General features: G+C 37.9%; 2 protein-coding genes across 2 annotated transcripts; one reads left to right on the top strand and one right to left on the bottom strand.

Moving 5' to 3' along the window:
* Positions 1-994: 994 nt before the first annotated feature.
* Positions 995-17,076, bottom strand: LOC121862922 (PRA1 family protein 3-like). The gene is made up of 4 exons (XM_042361347.1): positions 16,855-17,076; positions 7,480-7,697; positions 6,920-7,055; positions 995-4,620 (listed from the first exon to the last, which is right to left on the bottom strand). Exons 1-4 carry the CDS (start codon positions 17,040-17,042, stop codon positions 4,548-4,550), a joined length of 615 nt encoding a protein of 204 aa, XP_042217281.1. The 5' UTR covers positions 17,043-17,076; the 3' UTR covers positions 995-4,547.
* Positions 17,077-17,486: 410 nt separating this feature from the next.
* LOC121862921 (protein TSSC4-like) lies at positions 17,487-19,903 on the top strand. The gene has a single exon (XM_042361346.1). It carries the CDS (start codon positions 17,624-17,626, stop codon positions 18,329-18,331), a length of 708 nt encoding a protein of 235 aa, XP_042217280.1. The 5' UTR covers positions 17,487-17,623; the 3' UTR covers positions 18,332-19,903.
* The last annotated feature ends 619 nt before the right edge of the window (positions 19,904-20,522 follow it).

The following is a 20,522-nucleotide window of genomic DNA, read 5'->3' as shown; positions in this document are numbered from 1 at the left end:
TTTACGGTATTAAATTTAGATGTAAACTAAATGTCATTACAGTGGTCCCTCGGTTAACGAGCACAATTCGTTCCAGAAGGTTGCTCGTTAACCGAAACCATTGTTTCAATGGGTTTTTGGGTTAATTGGTTCCAGCTCACCGAAAATTGCCCAGTCAACAAAAAAGGTAGTAAAGTACACTTACTTTGAGGTGTGTATGTAGAAGGTTCCTGAATGATGATGATGATGATGGGAATTAAAATGGGGGTGGAGGAGAAGGGAGAAGAGAAGGCATTGGGGTGGAAGAGAAGTCACCCTATGGCACCATTTCACCCATAAAATTTTTTTCACTTGGTGTAATTCAAGATTATTTTCTTTAAATCAACACTGCACTGCATTATATATTTTCAATATGTAAAATAAATTTCAAACTGACCAATAATTTGCTTGGAAACACAGAAAAAAAGCGTTTATGTTGGAGTCTGAAGCAAGATGTTACCTCCACTGAAAAGACACAGAGACTGACACTTGTATGGTGTGTTGACAGGCTGTTTGGCGCTCAAAAAACTAGCTTTCTATACTTCAATTATGTTCAATAATTGTTAAAATGACTAAAAAACTTTAATGTAAAACTTTTAAAATTATTGAATAGTAAAACTTCTTGATATTTACTAAAATAGTAAGGAATTTAAGCCCTAGAACTGATTACTGTATTGGTGGACTAATACTACAGCTGGTGGACCGCCAAATGCAAGCGAAAACGTGGGCACTCGTAAGAAATTCGTTAATCGAGGGAGTGCTCGTTAACCGAAGTTAAGAATCTTATGGAAAGTAATTCGTTAACCAAGGCGCTCGTTAACCGAGGGATCACTGTACTTAATAATTTACTAAACTAATAAAAATATTGTCAAGGGTCTACAGAGGAGTTCACATGGTGTAGCTATTCCACCCTCGACTCCATCCATACACTTCTCACATACTAAAGGAAGTGATATGAAGAAATAAAACAATTCAATCAGTAAATTTTCTTTTATTAATTGGAGGTACAGTACATTAAATGTATAATCATATGGCACATGCTTGATATAAAATAATGCCAAGATCAGTGAATAAGAAACCTGTATTCCATCTGTATGTAATATCCATGGCTAGGGGTACCTAAGAACTTTTAAAAGGTGCAACAATCTCCAAAATTAACTATGTGTGAGGATAAATCAAACTCCATAGTGTAACATGATGGATACTGTATAAGTGTAATTTCAGGCATTAACCCCTCGTGTACGGGGTCACCTCTGAGCTGAATAAAATCATCCGGAATTAATCAAATCAAATATTAAAAGTGGTAACCCATATTGAAGGAGTTAGTGGAGATAGTCTACTAACCCCTTGTGTATTGGGTTGCCTCTGAGCTGAATAAAATCATCTGGCATTAACCAAATACAGTAAAATATTACATGGTGTCCCGTAGCAAAGAGGTTAAGGTACCAAGAATTAGAGACTCCCTAGATGTCATGGAGTACATGTGACCTGATCCATGAAACAGAACCCAAATATCAGTGTGTGTTGCCAGTACTGTAGCTACATGTATTTAAAACCAAGAAAGATGGATTGATAAGCAAGACCAACATTTATCTAATCTATAACCATACAGTACAGTACGGTATTGATAATTAAGGTTTTGTTTATTATATTTATTCTGGGCCTGAGTTTGACCAATAATTATCAAGTTCTGTGACTCTAAGCATACATGTATTTGAAGCCTTCAAGAATTCACCAATAAAGTATAAGAAATGTACAAAGCTCCACTTACCTATTCTATAACCAAATTGACAATAAGGTTTTTTTTACTTATTTTTGGGTTGAAGCTCGGCTGTCATTGACTGATATTTGTGATCCGTTTCTTGGCTCAGATTACATTAAATGGAAAAGTTTGACATGTAACCTTCGAGATGATAACAACAACAATAACAAAAACTAATTGAGCTTTCTCGCTACATTTAATTTTATACACCAAGGTCAAAAAGAAAACGTGTGTACATTATTATACTGAGCTATGGATAGGAAGTAATCAAAATAATAACATCAATAGGTTTTTAAGACTGGATATATAAGGTTATTCATAAAAAACATTACCACAATGTATGTATACCGTACAGCATTTAAAAAGTTGTGGAGAGTTGAAGAACTGTGCGAAAAACATACTTAGGGTGATGACTGAAATGGATGCAAAACATGCCTTTAAGTATTTTGTAGTAGTATGTGTAGCTAAAACTGGTGAGCAATTCAATCATTTAAGTTATACAGCATTAAATAACTCGTCCTATATACTGTACTGTACTGGTAAAATATTTATGAAATACCCAATACCCTGTACATTTTCATGATGGTATATGACAACAAACGAATAAATAAAAGTGTGAAAAAGCTGTCAGGACATTCATGGGTATCACCACCATTATGACAAACTACAATATAATATCATGCAGGTGAAAAAAAAACAAAAAACACCTTGTGCCCCTTTACTGTAATCAGTTTTTAAATAATTTCATCTATGACTGGTTACGTGAAATACTATACAGGGTGATTCACTTACTGGTTGGATGGGGAGTTCTGCTAATGTGTGGAACTTCCTGCCATACTGTACTCTCTGTCTTTCCTGCCTAATATAACCTCCACCACTTAATAAATACTACTTTAGGGAGCTAACAGTAAATTATCCTGTAGTGTATTTGTCTTCAGATCAACAACCCAATCTGACAATACTATATACACCCAAAAACTAAATAAAAATCTTTTCAGTCCTCTCCTCCATCCATGAACCTTGTGAATCCGAGACATCACACAGTGCACCCAACAATGTGCGACGTCTCGGATTCACAGGGTCACGAGCCTCAGGGTTCATGGGTGGGTTGGAGAACTGACAGGACTTTTATTGGTGGGTGTACATCATAAGAGAAAAGCACCTTATGGTATTTATATTCTTAGATTTCATTATGAATTGGGACAAAAAATTAACTGTTTTATCTAGGGTTTTTTTCTTCAAATTTGGGGAATACAATTTGTAATGCTTAGATGGTCCATTCAATTTAGGTATGTGTAAATCAATAAAGTAAGTGATAGTCTTCATTTACTTGTCTTGTGTGTCCTAATAATTTAATAAATTTTTACCTACTCACATCATCATTGTGGAAGACGGTCCCTAATTGCCTGTTATGCAGTAGCTAAGTGAGAAAATGCTATTATGAAGTAAGGCTTGCTATTCTTTTACCTAGCAAAAACGGGTCTATCAATCACTTATTTACATCTGCACAATAAAAGCAATGACTAGGGATGGGGTTAGGTTATGATCTGATGACAGTGGATTTTTTATTTTCATTTAAACAAATGACATGCTAAGACAGTCGACCCCCTCAGCTTAATAGTGTACACATAGGAGCCAGTCACATTACAACACTTGGTTTTCCATTCAGTAAACTTACGCTGTCTAGCCTAAAGACATGAAAGATACGTCAGTCTCAAAAGGTTAAGATATGTCTGTCAGTAAATAGCAGCTCTTAAAATTATGACAACCTTTCAGTAACTAAATATTCTAGAACTGGCCACTATTATCATTTACGGTACCTTGGAAGGCGAATGGAGTCATCAATAGTATAATTAACATTCGACAAGTGATGCTCATTTTATGCAGTGTGCATCAATAATTTATTCAAGATCAGCTACAGTGATCAAATTGTTGGTTTTGACCTATACATATTATAAATACAAAACTAAAATCACACTAATGGGGCTATTTAAAGGCACCGTGTTATCATGTACAGTAATTTGATAAAAATAAATAAAAATAAAATAAATAGAAACTAAATATTGTAGTACAGTACTAGAATCTGGACCAGTATATACCGTAAATCCACAGTCTGAGATCACACTGTCAAAATGATGGCACCTTGGTACAGTACAGTAAGCTGAGGGAGTTAACAAGAAAATCTGTTTTACCTACACTTCTGATCCCAATACAAAAATAATACAATGTAATCAAAGCTTACACTGCTAATCTAATAGTCTCACTTAATATCTTCAACAGTTGTACAATATCCTTCACTAAGGAAGATGGGAGGATGAAACTACAGTCACCACAACACCAAAGCCTTTAAAATTATGGAAAGCTGATGGCGAAACCCTTATGAAAGCCTGGGATGATAAGACAATAGTGGGAACCCTTATGAAAGCCTAAGATGATAAGACAACAGTGGAACCCTTATGAAAGCCTGGGATGATAAGACAACAGTGGGAACCCTTATGAAAGCCTGGGATGATTACACAGCAATGGGAACCCATGCAATTTATCACAAGTGTCGTGCCAGCAAGCTTGAGGCATGTAGTTATAACAAAATCATTTATTTGACTCGATGCATATTTATAGGACTCAGATCTTATTTTATCTCAGAATTAGCAACATACCAAATGTATGTTGAGAACTACCCAATCAAAGCAGTGTATAATAATTTAAAGAAGGGGTTGAGGGGGTAGCAGGTTTATACAAACATGCAGAGTCAAGATAGCTTCTGAAGTTAGTTGACCTTGCCAGACATCTTGACGAAGGAGTCGAGGAATTTAGAACTCCCATCAAGATTCAGTCTGGACCTAAGGAAAAAACAGGACAACAGAAAGAAACAAGCTATGTAAAAACCACTGTGCTGTACTCAAAAAATAATAATATAATAGTGTCATGCAGGGATAGGGCTTGAATGAGTGGCATCACAGTTAGCTCCTGTAAAAACAAGACTTAAAAAAAAAAAGTGAAATTATTAAGGAGGAGGTGGAAGCACCTTCTCAGGACTGCTGTCATTTAAAGCTTTATAAAATCCTGAAAAGGAAAGAGAGATTATGTGTATTTTTAAATAGAACCTTCAAGGTTTACTTAAAACTAAATCTAAAAAATATATATAATAATCACCAAGACAAATTGCTCTCATTAACACTCATCACTATTGCCCTAATGAAAATAAATCCAATAAGCTGATCGATTCTAATCATCATTTCACAACACAAATCACGGATTGCATGTATAGCAGCGTGACAAACAACAGTAAGCAAATACTGTAAACCCAAAATAAAATCTAGTGCTATCAGTACAAATCGTTTAACACGAACTATGTTACTGCACGTGAAAAATAAGCAACTTAAGGTGGAGATTAACAGCCATGGTGGATAATGATCTGACCATATGTATACACCAACAGTATACATTTGTGCAACAAGGTGTAAGGTATAGTTTGACAGATGCACTTAAATATCTCTCTGGTTCAATGTCTGTAATTACAACACTCTGTGAGGCCTATATTATAATTTCCATATTTCAGAAACTTGCAGCCATCATGTATATATTCTGTCTTCCACTCTGAGTTTCAAGTAATTTCATTTCTTTATTGATAGAAAAATAAAAACTACGTAATGCGCTCGTAGTGCTTCTGAATAGGCACAGGGAAGCCTCGCACCACCTCTTTTGAAACCGAGTCAATGATAATTACTACAGTACCGTATTTAACTTTCAAAATACATCTACTGTACTGTGATGATGGTTGTATCCACAAACATAACTCCAAAATACCATAAAAAGTAACTATATGCAGTAAAGCTAAATAACGCCACGCAAAAGAATCAGGCCCATCAGATCTTACTCCTCTGTGGTGCTAAATATCGAGACAATGAAAACAGCAAAATAGGTCTATAGTACTAAGTCTTAAAGGGGATTACAAGAATCTATTCTCAACTTTCATGGAACATCAGTGTTTTTATCTATTAATACCACAGGTTGGCAAAAAACTAAACAATATTTTTACAACCGAATTTCCACAATATCCTTAAAACAACTTCTCCATTAACCTTGATGAAGATGCTTCAAGTTCTTAACATGATCATAGCACAAACTGTTCTAAAATAATTATGTATCAGAAAAAAAAAATTACTGAATGGGAACGAATATCACTTGAAAGGAATCAAAATTAGCATCCTTTGCCCTAAAACAACACGAAGAAACAGTATTAAGATATGTAACAAATGGTTCAATGTTTAAAATGACTTACACTATTTTGTTCAAATAATCCTTAATTACACCCTAACTAACAGGTATTTTAATCACTAAATAAATCCTTAATTTTGCCAATTACTCGAGTCCAGAAATATTTATGGGATTCCGGTATGGTAAGTCCTTATACTGTATTTGAACAACCAAGTACTGTACTGTAATCACAAAAGACAACCTACATTTTAAGATGAGACAACATCTATAGCTATGTTTAATACCAAGAACTTACAGGGTGTCTAAATAGGTACTGTAATATTATATCGTGTTTCCCTCTTTCAGATCTATCACAATTCACACTGGAGAAGAACCGTAACTGGACTGTGTACCTGAACTACTGAAAACTACTGTATGGTAAATCCTATAAACCAGTGTTAGAAATGGGTATGTTTTTGATGATCATTATATATGGCCCAGGAAATAGTAATAAATCTTCTTGTTTCTGGAACAAACAAAGTTTAAAACTTAAAAAAATTAAATAAAAATCGTAAAACTTTATCACGAGTCATAAATATTACAACACTTCGCTTGAGAAGAATTTCAAACAAGACAATTAATAACTTAAGTACTATTAGGGCAATTTATTTGGTTGTCTAAAGAAAGTCTGTATACCTTGTAACTTTTTTCAATCTCGATAATCCATCCCAACTTTACTTGTAACTAACATATTGTATAAAAAATTTATGCTTGTCACCAAAAATTCTCATCAGCTGGCTCAAGTTTTGTCCATTTACATTTCCTCATCCAGGGGCCACTACAGTACCTTGACCACAAAAAAAAAACACAATTATGACAAGTTAAGAAGTACAAAGGTATTTGAGAAGCGTCCAATATGTAATACTGAAGCTATCTGCCTACATGAGGAAGTCCTGCTCCAGGCCTAAAGCGTCAAGGATCACACCCATGGGAGTGCGCTTGAACCCCAGATATTCCACTTTATTCATCAATTTATTCTTCAGGTTTCGCAGTCTCATGGAGGCATGTGCGAAGATCACTGAGGAGAGCAAGAGAAAGAAAATATTTGAGTACAATGAAAATAAATACATATACTGTACTTTACTGTCTCAAAAATATATATGCACACCAACACCTTACAGATTTTCCTGAAGATTGCGTGAATGTTTGTATTACAACAGCAACATAGTCCTCACTTGATGATGTGTGAGGCAGTGTGGATACATTTTACTGAGACAACCTGTACAGAAATTGTTTTGCATCATATTTTGCAATGACCTCCCAATACAGTAGAGTGAAGCAACAAGTCAAATTATATAACAACATCTGTAACTTATTCATCAATGTGGTTTCTTGAATTATGAAGGATAAGCCATGAAGAGAAAATACTGTATGGGTATTGTACAGTGTATGGTTTTTCATATCTCGAAACCTTTGATTATGCTGTATAGAAGAAAACTTACCCATGATAGGTAGAAGTATACCCATGAGGAACACCACAACTGACCCCAACAAGTAAACAATGAAATAGACTCCGAGAACGAGGATGATAAGTGAGAGGATGGGATGGGACTTCTTGAAATCAACGGCCGGCTGTTTGTTGTTTGTCAGGTAGTAGAAAAGGCCAAAAGCTATGCCCACAGCTGTCATGCCACAGAACATCTTTGTTGGGTGTATGATGCTGGAAGTGAGAAATTCTCATTAACTTTTTTTATCTGGACATTGTGGAATACTGTATATTAAAATGAAGAATAAAAATAAATACCCCCTGTAATTGTTAGTGGCATATGAGGAGCCCAGTGACTACATAGTTACCAGAAACGCCTGTTTAGGATGTGTACGTTTGGCCAATTTTTACTTCTTTATTTTGTCCCTTTGTACTACTTGTCATGGATGTTTCACAATTTATATAAGATTTCTGTTCTCCTTGATCCACCTCACACAGGTAGTGGCTACAAATGCTGGAAATACAACTACATTACCCATTAAGAAGAAAAAGACACACAAAACTATGAGTAAGAGATGTGAAAGTGCTCCTGGCTGGTAAAAGTTTCATCTTGTATATGTCTGAGAAATCTACATAAATAAGCACCATACAAACATGCCATACTGCCACACTATATTGTACTGTACTGAAAATGCAGTGATGAAATTCAGACCAGGATATATATATAATGAGCACTAAACACTTGGCTGAGTGTTAGTACAGTATTAAGTGTGGCATTATCAGAAAACACAACATAAGAACAAGGACAAATATCTTGGTCTTCAGTTAACACCAAAATAATTCACCATTTTTAGGTGTATCCCCAGTCACGCTTCAACAAAGGGATGATGGGATGTGTGGTTCATTACCTTGTGATTAGTGCACTAGACCAAGCTGATAAGGGGATGGCTGATTAAGTAGGCATTTCTTTGAGCAGATGCCATTCCTCATGGGCCCTGCTCTCAACAGTCCCCAATCCCAATAAACCCCCACATACAATACCTCACTTTTCTCATTGTTAACAAAGTGGAGCTTCTATAGTACTAAATTCATACCTGTACTGTACGATATAGGGTCATTCCATGAAAATGTCACCCTGAGAGGCACTGAATTTTGTTGATTTTTATGAATCAGAAATTAATAACGCCCAGTTTTAATCACCCTCTTCCAGTGTTTCAACTAGAGCCACGATGGACACCACACTACAGTGTTTGACAGGGGGATTAACTAGATGGGTAGCATAGCAGTAATGACCCCCGGTTTTATATCTTCTGTAAGTATAATATTAAATTATTTCAAAGCTCATTAACTAACACTAATTACTCTAATTTTAAAATTCTCAACCCAGATCCTTAACCAGCATGCAAGAGTACCTTTGTATGAATTTGGAACAAAATCCAAAATTTTACCTCACAGTTTCTCTGGAAACTGAAAACTAACCTGTTTAAACCTTAAAGATAGTCTATATTTCTGAGAAAATGTAAATAAGGGTGTTTTAAAACTTACAGTATTTGATGTTTTAATTCCTTCATGGTAACTTTTAAATTAAATATAAAATCATATTAGAGTATAACACACACATTCTCATCAGTGGCATATGCTATAAGAGCTATTTGATTATACAGTTTTGCTTTAGTAATATAACTGGGAATGCATGAATATGTTGTCTCTGAACGTAATGAACCTCACTGTGGGATGATGCTCTATAATGTTTATCTACAGTTTTACCCCGCCTAACGCGGTTTCACTTAACGCGTTTTCGCATATACGCGGTGCCTTGCCAAAGCTGAACTTTCACTTAACGCGGGTTTTTTCCACATATACGCGGTGAGTGTCCGGCTCGGATGCTATTTTTAGATTTTGCCCACGCGCCACCCGCCTGCCTGCCTGCCTCTCCCTCCTCCTCCCTCCGCTTGGGCAAGCGGCGCGGTAAGGTTGCGCAGTGTGTGTCTTTGTTGCGTTATCACTGACGTCATATGACGTCTCGGACTGTGATTGGCCATGCAGCCCTACCCCCCTCTGCTGCTAGCTGTAATTGGCTTAAAGTATTATGACGTGACTACCCCGGGGAGGGAGGGAGGGAGGAGAGACGACGCTTGACCTAGCCGCGGCAGTTTCATCCCTCAAGGCCACCCCGGGTTAACGCGCATCCATTGTTCCGTAAAATGGCTTCCGCCGGACCACCACCGCCCCCAGAGAGAGACCTTTCCTCACCTGGACCCAGCGGCACTAAACCAAAGAAGACACGACGTTCATTAAGCTACGAGGTGAAGTACCAAATTGTTCAAGATTTGGAGAAAGGAAGACGCCAAGTTGATCTCGCGCGCCAGCATGGCGTCAACGAATCTACGATTCGTACAATCAAGAAGGATGCAGCCAAGATCAAAGACCACATGAAAATCACAAAGTCTGCAGGTGCTTCATTTATCAGGTATTGCCAGAACAGGGTGCTGGCAAAAGTGGAAACTTTGCTGGTGAGTTATTTGGTGCGTCAGGCGCGACGCAACATGGCGGTGGACACGCGCTCAGTGCAGGAGTACGCACGTGAGCTATACGCAGCAGTGACACGTAAACTGGGAATTGCAGAGCCCAAACCCTTCAATGCTTCCTCTGGTTGGCTGCATAGGTTTAAGAAGAGGAACAAGGTCAGCAACATCAACATTGGTGGTGAGGAAGCGAGTGCTGACCGTGCGGCGGCTAGAGATTTTCCTCCGTTTTTACGTGAGATTATGGAGGAAGGACAGTACAGTGACGACCAGGTGTTTAACATGGACGAATCTGGTCTTTTCTGGAAAAAGTTACCTTCCAAGACCTTCGTTGTCCAGTCTGCGAGCAAGGTAAGGGGCCGGAAGATGCAGAAGGAACGCATCACCGTCCTGTTTACCACCAATGCCTCCGGTACCTGTAAACCAAAGTTATCGGTGATTCACAAAGCCCGCAAGCCGCACGCCTACAAGAATATGGACATGAACAAGCTTAATGTCCACTGGCTAACCGCACGTAAGGCGTGGATGTCCTCTTCTCTGTCCCTCTTCTGGTTTGACAACTGTTTTGTTCCTGACGTGCAGAAATTCTGCGAGCAACAGAATGTTTCATTCAATATTTTGTTGCTCCTTGACAACGCACCAGGACACTCGCCCCTACTTATGGATCGTCACCCCAACGTAAAAGTGGTCTTCCTTCCTCCCAACACTACGTCATTAATCCAGCCTATGGACCAGGAGTTGATCTGCAATGTGAAAGCTGCGTACTCTGCAAAGAAGTTCAAGCTCCTGAACGACTCTACCAACACCAAGGATGAGTTGCGTAAGCTGGGTGACACCGACAGCGAGAGTAAAAGCGACGAGGACAAGGAACAAGAGGCGGCGACTCAAGAACTTCTCGTCAAACAATTTTGGAAGAAGTTTAACGTTAAACAAGCTGTAGACTTCTTGGTGGAGGCATGGGATCTGCTGACTATTGCTACGATTCGTCACGCATGGAGACATGTGTTGCATGGCATACCAGGTGAGAGGAGGAGTGAACCTGTGACTGGTCAGGTTCAGACTGTTGCAGTAGCAGTGGACCTTGCCAGAGAAGCTGCGCTCAGTATTACAGCTGAAGGCTTCTCCGAGACCACCAACGAAGACATCATGGAGGTGATCAGAGATCCTGAAGTGACTGCCGACGAGATGTTGGAAGAAGAACCCGCCAGTGAAGAGGAGGAAGAAGGTGCGTCATTCTCCGAAGAACCTAGTTTAAGTCATAGTGATATTAAGTGTCTCATAGAGTTTACAGAAAAAATTAAGTCCATCGTTTCCCGCGACAATGACGATGAACGCCATGACGTCTTCCATACCCGACTGGTGCAGGCTATGGAGCCGTACATCAAGGTGTATCACGACAACATCAACACCAGCCGTCAGAAAAGCATAACCGAGTTCTTCGCCCGCAACCCACCACAGCTAGTCCAAGCCAGTGATAGTGAGAGTGAAGTTGATTTTGAGGGATTTGTCAGGGAAGCCATGACAACTGTAAGTGACAGTGATATTGATTCACCTAGTAATGGTGATTCACCTAGTAATGGTGATTCACCTGAGGGGCAGTAATCTGCCCTCTGCCTCGGAACCAGCCTCCATCCCCGTATGCCGACCCATCTCTTCTACTACCGTAAGTGTTCCGCAAAAATTTTCGTTTTTTAACCTATTCTTTATTTTTCCTATGTTAACCTTTATCTTTCCTAACCTAACCTCTTCTATATTACTTGTTTTTCATGCCACCATAAAGTTAAGATAGAATTTTTACTACAACATAGTTATTTGTCGTCAAAAAGTGGAGTTTGGGGGTCGGGCTGGGTTCTATTGGAATTAATCCCATATGTTCTGTTGTTCACTTAACGCGGATTTCACTTAGCGCGGGACCCTCTGGGTTCTATTGACCGCGTTAAGTGGGGTACAACTGTATTCCATAAATATTTTTTATGCAGTACATTGTAAAGATACAGTATACAGTAGAAATAATTTATTATACAATATGTTACACTGTATCTGGCTTGAGTTTATGTGTGCCAACTGAGTTACTTCAGGAAATACCCGTATGATAATTATAGGTACAGTACAGTATATTACAGTATTAAGATGATTCAAGCAAGATACTGTAGCACTACATACACTTGATGCGGTTTTAAAGACTTTACAGTTTATTGCATTTCTTACCCAGAAATTCAAGCAGCCATATTTTAAATGATGACAATTATACAGATATTGAACATCTTGATAACTGATCAGGAAATGTAAAATTAATGTTTGTGTCAACAGTAAGACTCAAATTGAAATCAATAAATGCTCTTGGTTTAAACACAAGATTTATCTCAGAAGTTAATTTTTCACTTTTTAGTACAGTACAGTACAGTCTGCGCGGAATATTAAATCGCAATAGGGCAAACGAACTAAGTTCTCGGAAAAATTAGATCATATGTTGTGAAGGCTGTCCTGGGATGCGAGATGTCAAAATGCTTGGTTTGCTGGCAAGTGGTGACATTTGGCAACTGAGAACACGTCACGGATTGTAGTCAGTGCGCCTCTGGCAACTGTGAGGGGAACATTTATTGTGCGGGTTCCCGCTCCATGTGGCCATGTTTTGTCTAAGGTGCATTAACCAACACAGTGGCCATCAGAGATGTCCAGGAGGGTTACTACAAGAGACGATATTGCAGCAGTGATTGCATTGTACAGTCAACCCTCGTTAATTCGGACTAATAGGGGGGGGGGGGAAGGGGTGTCCGTTTTAGCCGATTGTCCAAATTAACCGATTTAGGGGTTAATATTGCATTATATTTCAAAGTCATTGTTTTCGTCACGATTTTATCACACTTTCCACTATAATACGTACGTAATTTCAGCAAAAATATTACATTTCCGTGAATGTATTATATCAAGCACAGTATGAATGGAATATCATTGTAATATAACGGTATTTTAACCGAAAAATATTAAAAAAACAAATAACATCTCAAGAACATCGGAAGCTTAGGTAAAGTCTTTTGTTTCGTCATGTATTTTATCCTATTTTACATTGAAATACATCACGTTTCAGCAAAACTACTATTTATTTCTAAGAATATATTCATTCAGGCGCAGTTTAGGTAAAATATACGTGTGATGTAACAGTTTTTTAACTGAAAACGATTCGAAAAACACGTACCCTCTAGCCCTGTTCAAGGAGAGGACTGGGAGAAGCTGTTTGGTGCTGCAGACGATGACAAGGAAAATGATTTGGATGGATTTTAATGAAAATATTCAGAAATATGGTATCGAAGTATTTATTCAAGTCAATTTGGATAGAATATTATTGTAATACAACAGTTTTTTAACTGAAAACCAATCGAAAAGCGATTACGATAACATCTTTTGAACGAAAGAAAGCAAAAGTCATTGTTTTCGTCACGATTTTATCCCACTTTCCACTGTAATACACACGTCATTTCAGCAAAAATATTACATTTCCGTGAATGCATTATGTCAAGCACAGTATGAATAGAATATCATTGTAATATAACAGTATTTTAACCCAAAACTATTAAAAAAACGAATAACTTCTCTTGAACATCGGAAGGTTAGGTAAAATCTTTTGTTTTCGTCATGTATTTTATCCTATTTTACATTAAAATACATCACGTTTCAGCAAAACTACTATTTATTTCCGAGAATATATTCATGCAAGCACAGTTAAGGTAAAATATACATGTGATGTAATAGTTTTTAAACTGAAAAAGATTCGAAAAACACGTGTACCGTCTAGCTCAGTGGTTCTCAACCTTGTTTGCCCCATGCACCCCTTCACCATATGTCAGAATGTCATTCCCCCCTCCTTTCCAAGATTGTCTGCCTCAAAAAGTGCATTCCAAATAATATGCATATAATACTGAAAATCCTTTATTTTTTCCATATTAGTACATATACATTTACAATTTTACATGGATTATTTTTATAGTGGAGTTTTACAAATTAAATGCCAATTGAAAATGTTGATGGATTTATAAAACTTGAATAAAAGTAAAATAGTTTTTTTTTATTTATAATGAATTACTTAACAGACCAAATTGAAGCATAATGCAATAAACAAAAAGTTCAATAGAATACCAGGATATTGTAAATTTGTAATTAATTTTATTCAGATGAAGATTACAGTCAATGAGAAACCTGTGATTGTTTTTTCTTCGCCAATTCTGGGATACGCGGAGGAGTGCTTGAAAGGGCACAACGCAGGTCATTTTCTACCTCTAATCTACTACGTTGCTTCGTTTTAATTTGCAACAGAGTTGAAAAGCCTGACTCACAAAGATATGTCGACACAAACGGAAGCAATGCACGGATAGCTCTTTCTGCCACTTTTGGGTAGGAATCGCACATCAAGGGCCAAAATTCTGTGATTGATTTCTCATCGAACATATCTCTTGCTCCCGAATCAGTTTTCCCCCCCCCTGAAAACCTGAATTCCCCCCTGGTTGAGAACCCCTGGTCTAGCTGATACTCAACAGCTGGTGGTGCGTCATGCGTCGTTGTAAACAATAGGAGGTTGAAGTAGATTACCGGGTATTATATTAAGCGTGAAATATCGAAAAGGTTTTTATTACCGGTATTTTTTGTAGATCAATGAGGATACCGTATATGATATGATAAGTTAGCCTGTGCTAAGAACTTCAACATAGACTACTGAAAACACGTTGTAAGGTAATTTAGCCTATTGTAAGTTGGTGAGCTTCATTTGCTGAAGGAACTGCACAACTTTTCATTACTATTTGGTACATATTTTACGTTTCCATTGTTTACTGGCAGTAAATGGTAAATATTTTTCATGTCTGAAGCTAAAAGTTGCATCCCCCCCCCCACACTAGTGGTGGAGATGTTACATTTAACCAAAAAGACGCTGGTGTTTTATCCCAGCAGTGGGTGGACCAGCATTATAGCTTAAGGTCCGCATAGGTAATATTCCTACATATCTTAAAAAAAAAAAAAAAAAATTCAGATTTTGTCCGAATTATCCGAAATCCGGATTAAAGGGGTCCGAATTAACGAGGGTCAACTGTACAAAGCGAACCATGAACTGAGAGAAATTTCGGCTCAGACTAGTGTGGCATTACGAGTTGTTCAAAATCTTGTCAAACGTTTCCATGACCTTGGAGAGGACGAGTTACCAGTTCCATTACTTAAGTCTGATAGGCCTAAATTATTGTCTCCACGGACACTTAAGGTTATTTCTCGACAAGTTCGGTCCAATCCCTCACTCACAGCACGTGAAGTGAAAGAGAGAAACCCCCGTCTTTTGAGTCACGTCTCGTTACGTTGTGTTCAACAAGCCCTGCACGATGACCTGGGATTTAAGAGCTTTCGTGCCCGCCCACCGTAAACCTCTGTTGACGAAGAGACACAAGGAAAATAGAGTGAAATTTTGCAAGAAATATGAAGTGTAAGATTTAGAGACATGGGGAAGTGTATTGTGGTCCGACGAGGCTACGTTTTCTGTGACTGGGAGTAGTGGTGGGAGGGTGTACCGCCCGCCCCACTCAGACGCACACCTCCCACAGTACACTGTAAAGACTGTTAAGCACCCTACCACGCTTATGGTTTGGGCTTCCTTTTCATATTATGGTGTTGGTGAACTGGTAATCCTCCCTAAGAACCAGATGATGAATCAGTACAACTATCTGGCTACCTAACTTCCTATAGCCAGGGGGCAGACCCCCAATCACATTAAACAGAAAGTACTAAGTGGGACATCTCGGAGTATCAGAAGACGATTGACGAAGATAGTGATAAAGCATTTAAAATTTAAATAATAGTGTAATGCCCAAAGCCATCATGACCAGAATCCCATTAAAATCACAGTAAAATCATACAGAATCCCTGCAAGTGCCAGTCAAATGGCCAATTAGTTTTTCTTTTATCCATGTACACTTTTCTTCCAACAGACTGTGTGGTGGACCCACAACTAACACTCTATAGCACTAATGCCTCAGTTTTCCCACGTCAGGAACATCTTGTCACGGAACAAGAAAATGGCCACAATATATCACCGGCCTTTGCCACCTGAAAATTTAAACATTATGGCTAATCGTACAGACAGATCTCATCACACTGTGTCACAATGGCACTCATCACCATAGTCTCTCACTCGAGGTTAGGTTATTTTAGGTTAGGTCAGGTCAGATTGGGTTAGTTTCCCAACTCATTCAATTCTAGGCCACCACGAGACAAGCTGACGAGATTTGTCCATGTGATTAGCCTCGGCCAAATTTCAGTGTACTTCTGGCCACCTTACTTGAGGTACACTGCTGACTCACTCCCCATAAAGATCCACTACTTGGCCCTCTATCATTAAGACTTTACCTCACCCAAGTTATAGTTATTGAATAGATTGAAGCATTTTGTGATGGCGTTTAATATATCTTGTCAAGCTTGAGTTATGGTATATTGTGAATTAAAACAAATGAACCTGTAATGTCATCACAAAATAAAGTGGTGACCCTCCCTTTACTCTTTCCCCCTTCTAGAATAACAATTATCCTGACATACAACTGTTCTGTAATAAGTCGATAAATAATTACGGATTACTGTAAAACAAAAATGTGTTTAAACGTAAAATTACCGCAACTTAAGACAACTTTTTGGGAGAGATGAAAGGTCAAGTCACCCAGCGAGCCACCACATGTGACCATTATATTTGACCCTTATTAATGAAGTAATGATCACCACACTTAATTAATGACAAACTTAATGACATAAGGTCCTTAATTCCTCTACACCAACGTCTTGTCAATGTCTGTGGTAAAATAAAACCACCACATATAAAACACTAACTGAACGTGACTCACCCCACCACAGTGAAGACCACGAAGTACGTCAAGAAGTAGTTTGTCTGGTAGTAAAGGAGGTTTTGAATAACTCTGTTCCCCCATTTATCTGTATCTTTAAAGTTTGGGACCTGGAACCTGGCAGATTCCATCAAATAGTCGTCAAGTGAGCGAAGAGGGGCGACCGTGATACCGTCTGAGTCCGCCATGTTGTCTTTACTGGGGTGATGAGGGACAGTGTTGCCAGACCTGGTAATAGATAGATAGATATAGATAATAGATATATAGATAGATAGATAGACATTTAATAATTTTATCTTAAGAGTTGTTGTTTCATGTGTATAGAGACAATACAGGTATCATGTGTAGAGAGACAATACAGGTATAAGGAACATTCAGCATGTATTTTAGTGGTTAACAATAACGCATATTATTGATTTAAATCGAAATTTAAGTTTAGATATTTACATTATATTAACAAATAGTGAAATTAAATAATATTCGTATTATTGGTATATAAAGTATAAGTGCAGGTATATGGGCAAGACTGGTAAACAATAAGTCAATTTAAGTAAGTTTATAAAGTTTCCAACCCAAAGTTTGTTTAATTCAAATCTTTATAACTGATGATTTATTTATTGTTTATACTGTACCACTAATATCTATAGCATCTCCCACGACGCTGTGAATGAGTATGTTAACATTATTATACTCACAAAGGAAGGTTTAATATGTAAGCCGAGAAGAGAAGAGAAAATAAGGCGTAGGAAGGTCTGTCTCTCGTGCTGTCATGTCGTCCTTCAAGCTTAAGTCTGGTGATTCAAGCTTTAATAGTCGTGTGGACGCTTTGTTCAGCTCCTTACAAACTGTTGCAGTAGACCTCGAGCCTCAGCTGAAACGTTCCTTTGACGAGATCTCAGATGATAAGGAGGATGATAGTGCAGGTAATGACGGTGATAGAGGTGAGTTCCGTAGACCACAAGGCACAGGGTTGACATGGCGTGGGCGTGGGCGAGGGCGTGGGTTACATGGCCCCAGGAATGACACCCCAGACTACGTAAAAAATCCCCAAAAGTGGACCAAATACAGCATGAAGGATACCAAGGTGCTGATTAACCGGGAGAATCAACAGGTAGGGCTAAAGTTGTTTGATGAACTACGGACGAGAAGGGCACAAGAGGATGATGACGTGGTGGAAGAGGGCGCGAGTGATGATGGGTGTTCGAAAATAGTGTTCAAAAAACCCACAAAATCCTCAGATGATGATGATGACGATAAAGACGACGAAGACGACGCCGTGGAAGAGAATCCCGCTGCTGAGATTTTTGGAGGGGCCAAGAAAATAAGACTGCGGGAATATGAAGTTGGAAAACCAAACCGTAAGAAAAACATGAAGAAGACGACTACAACCTGTGCTGGAGGAGACAAGACTGAGAAAGAAGCCTCAGGTAAGGAGGTCAAACTGGGTCATCTTATGTATGAAGAAGAAGACGAATAGGGGTGTTAAATGATCGTTTCATCTTGGTTTCTGTCATAAAATGTCGTATTAAAAGTGTAATGCTTGTCCCTGTTGGCTCGTCAGTTTACGGTCGCGAGGGCGAGTCACAGAAGCTGTCGAGTGAGGTCTTGGGTTGAACACGGGGCCCTTAGGAGAGTGAACAGTCATGCTAACCGGTCACTACCAAGACAGTAATATTTGAAGGAGTGGTTGTTTAGCATTCAACAGTTTAATACCTATAACCGAGTACAGGTATACAGTACAGTAGTTGATTTGCAGTTGTTTGTATAAAATATGGCATAATGAATATTGTTAGATTGGAGTAGATATATTATGTAATCAGTAATAATAGTTACTGCAAGATAATTAATGAGCAATTACAATGAACAGGATGAAAAACTTTTTTTTTAATTTGACCACACTAATGAAACATAAATCACAAGTTAGTTTCAGATTAATCAGTTTAAGTTTAGTTGAAGTTTTTCTTAAAAAATATACGGCTCTATACATACTGTGTTGTAATGAGGTGTGCTGCTCCTTTTAGCAGTGGGCCATCTTGTGGCTAGCATGATATGTATCTGTATAATTTAGCTATTTGTTTGTATTTTAAATTTACAGCAAATTGCAGTACAGGTATAAAACTATAAGCTATCTTGTTTTTTTTTTTTTTAGGTAAATTTAATATACTTTTTATTATGGGAGAATAAAACACTTTTCAAAGTAAGAATTCCCAGGAAATGGTCTCAAAGAACGACTTAGCCATTTGACTAAATTTTCATGTGTGCAATTCAGTCTACATCAAAGACAATTCTGACTAAACCAACTGTAGTTTGTTTTCTGCATTTCCCTGGAGAGGTGTGTGAAGGAAATGGTGTTCAAAGTCAGTGCACAAACTTGATAACAGTTATTTTTGTGATTTGTTAATACTGGCGGTGGACTTATAAATTGAAATATCTGTTCATATTGTATACAGTTATGAAAATTCAGCATCTTTCTGTATTTTTTTTTTTTTATATATACAAGGTAAATATTTGAAGCACCTTTTACATGGTTTAATTAACTGGAATTATTTTGTCAATCTTTTTTGCTTTACGTCTTATTCCATTTCTCCAGCAAGACAACTAACGATTAAAATGTCTTCTTTTTCCCTCACTCATGCTTTCTCCCTTTCCTTTAATGTCCGATATAATGTACTGTGCAAGTTTGTATGCATATAAGAGTACTGTATGTATACTGTATGCAGACTTACCAATAGTCACAGTTTTTCAATAGTATTTCTGTCTAGTTGTACTGTATATTTTGTACAGTATACTGAATATCAACAAATGTTTGGTTTCTTTGATCTTCTTTAAATTTATTATTTTGATATCTACAGGAATTTACAGTTGTTTGGGTAAGATTAGCTAAGAGGAAAGTTAAACATATATAATCATTTTTATCTTAATTTGTGCAAAGATATCTTGTATCAGTTATGGTCACATGTGCCTGGCCTTGTTAGTGAGCCATTTTTTTCAAGTGGCTGTTTTGTTATGCAACTGAATTCATGAATGTATAATAAAAATATTTAATGAATTATGTTTTTAATATACTGTATGTGTAGGTCTCACTAATTACTGAATGGAGTTGCATTATATTTGTTATTTTTTCACATTTTAATAAACTGGTGTGAAAAACTCAAAAGGCTTGATGGATATAGCACACTTAAAGACTTGAGACTCGGTACACAGACACACCATGGCCAGCACTGTATTCTACTGCCTTATCCACATAAGAATGGAGGAAACTGCAGCGGGCCTATTGGCCCATACTGGGCAGTCCCGTTTACACCCAACCCCTGTTGCTCATGTAAGCATCCAACCAATGTTTGAAGCTATTCGGTGTATTCGAGTTAATGATGATATTTGGTAACTTGTTCCATTCATCCACTACTCTGTTTCCAAACCAGTGTTTACCTATTTCACTCCTAAATCTAAATTTGTCTAATTTAAAACCATTGTTACGAGTTCGCTCCTGGTTGGATAGTTTGAGTACCTTTGTAATGTCCCCTTTGTTTAGCCCTGCCTTCCACTTATACACCTCTATCAGGTCCCCCTCGCTCTACGTCTCTCAGGGAGTGCAAATTAAGATGCTTTTAACCTGTCTCTATACTCAAGGTTCCTAATGCCGGGATTAGTCTTGTCATTCTCCTCTG

The sequence above is a fragment of the Homarus americanus genome, unplaced genomic scaffold (genome assembly GCF_018991925.1).
Source record: "Homarus americanus isolate GMGI-L3 unplaced genomic scaffold, GMGI_Hamer_2.0 scaffold24922, whole genome shotgun sequence".
Lineage (NCBI taxonomy): Eukaryota > Metazoa > Arthropoda > Malacostraca > Decapoda > Nephropidae > Homarus > Homarus americanus.
This window is presented reverse-complemented; position numbering and strand designations above follow the sequence as displayed.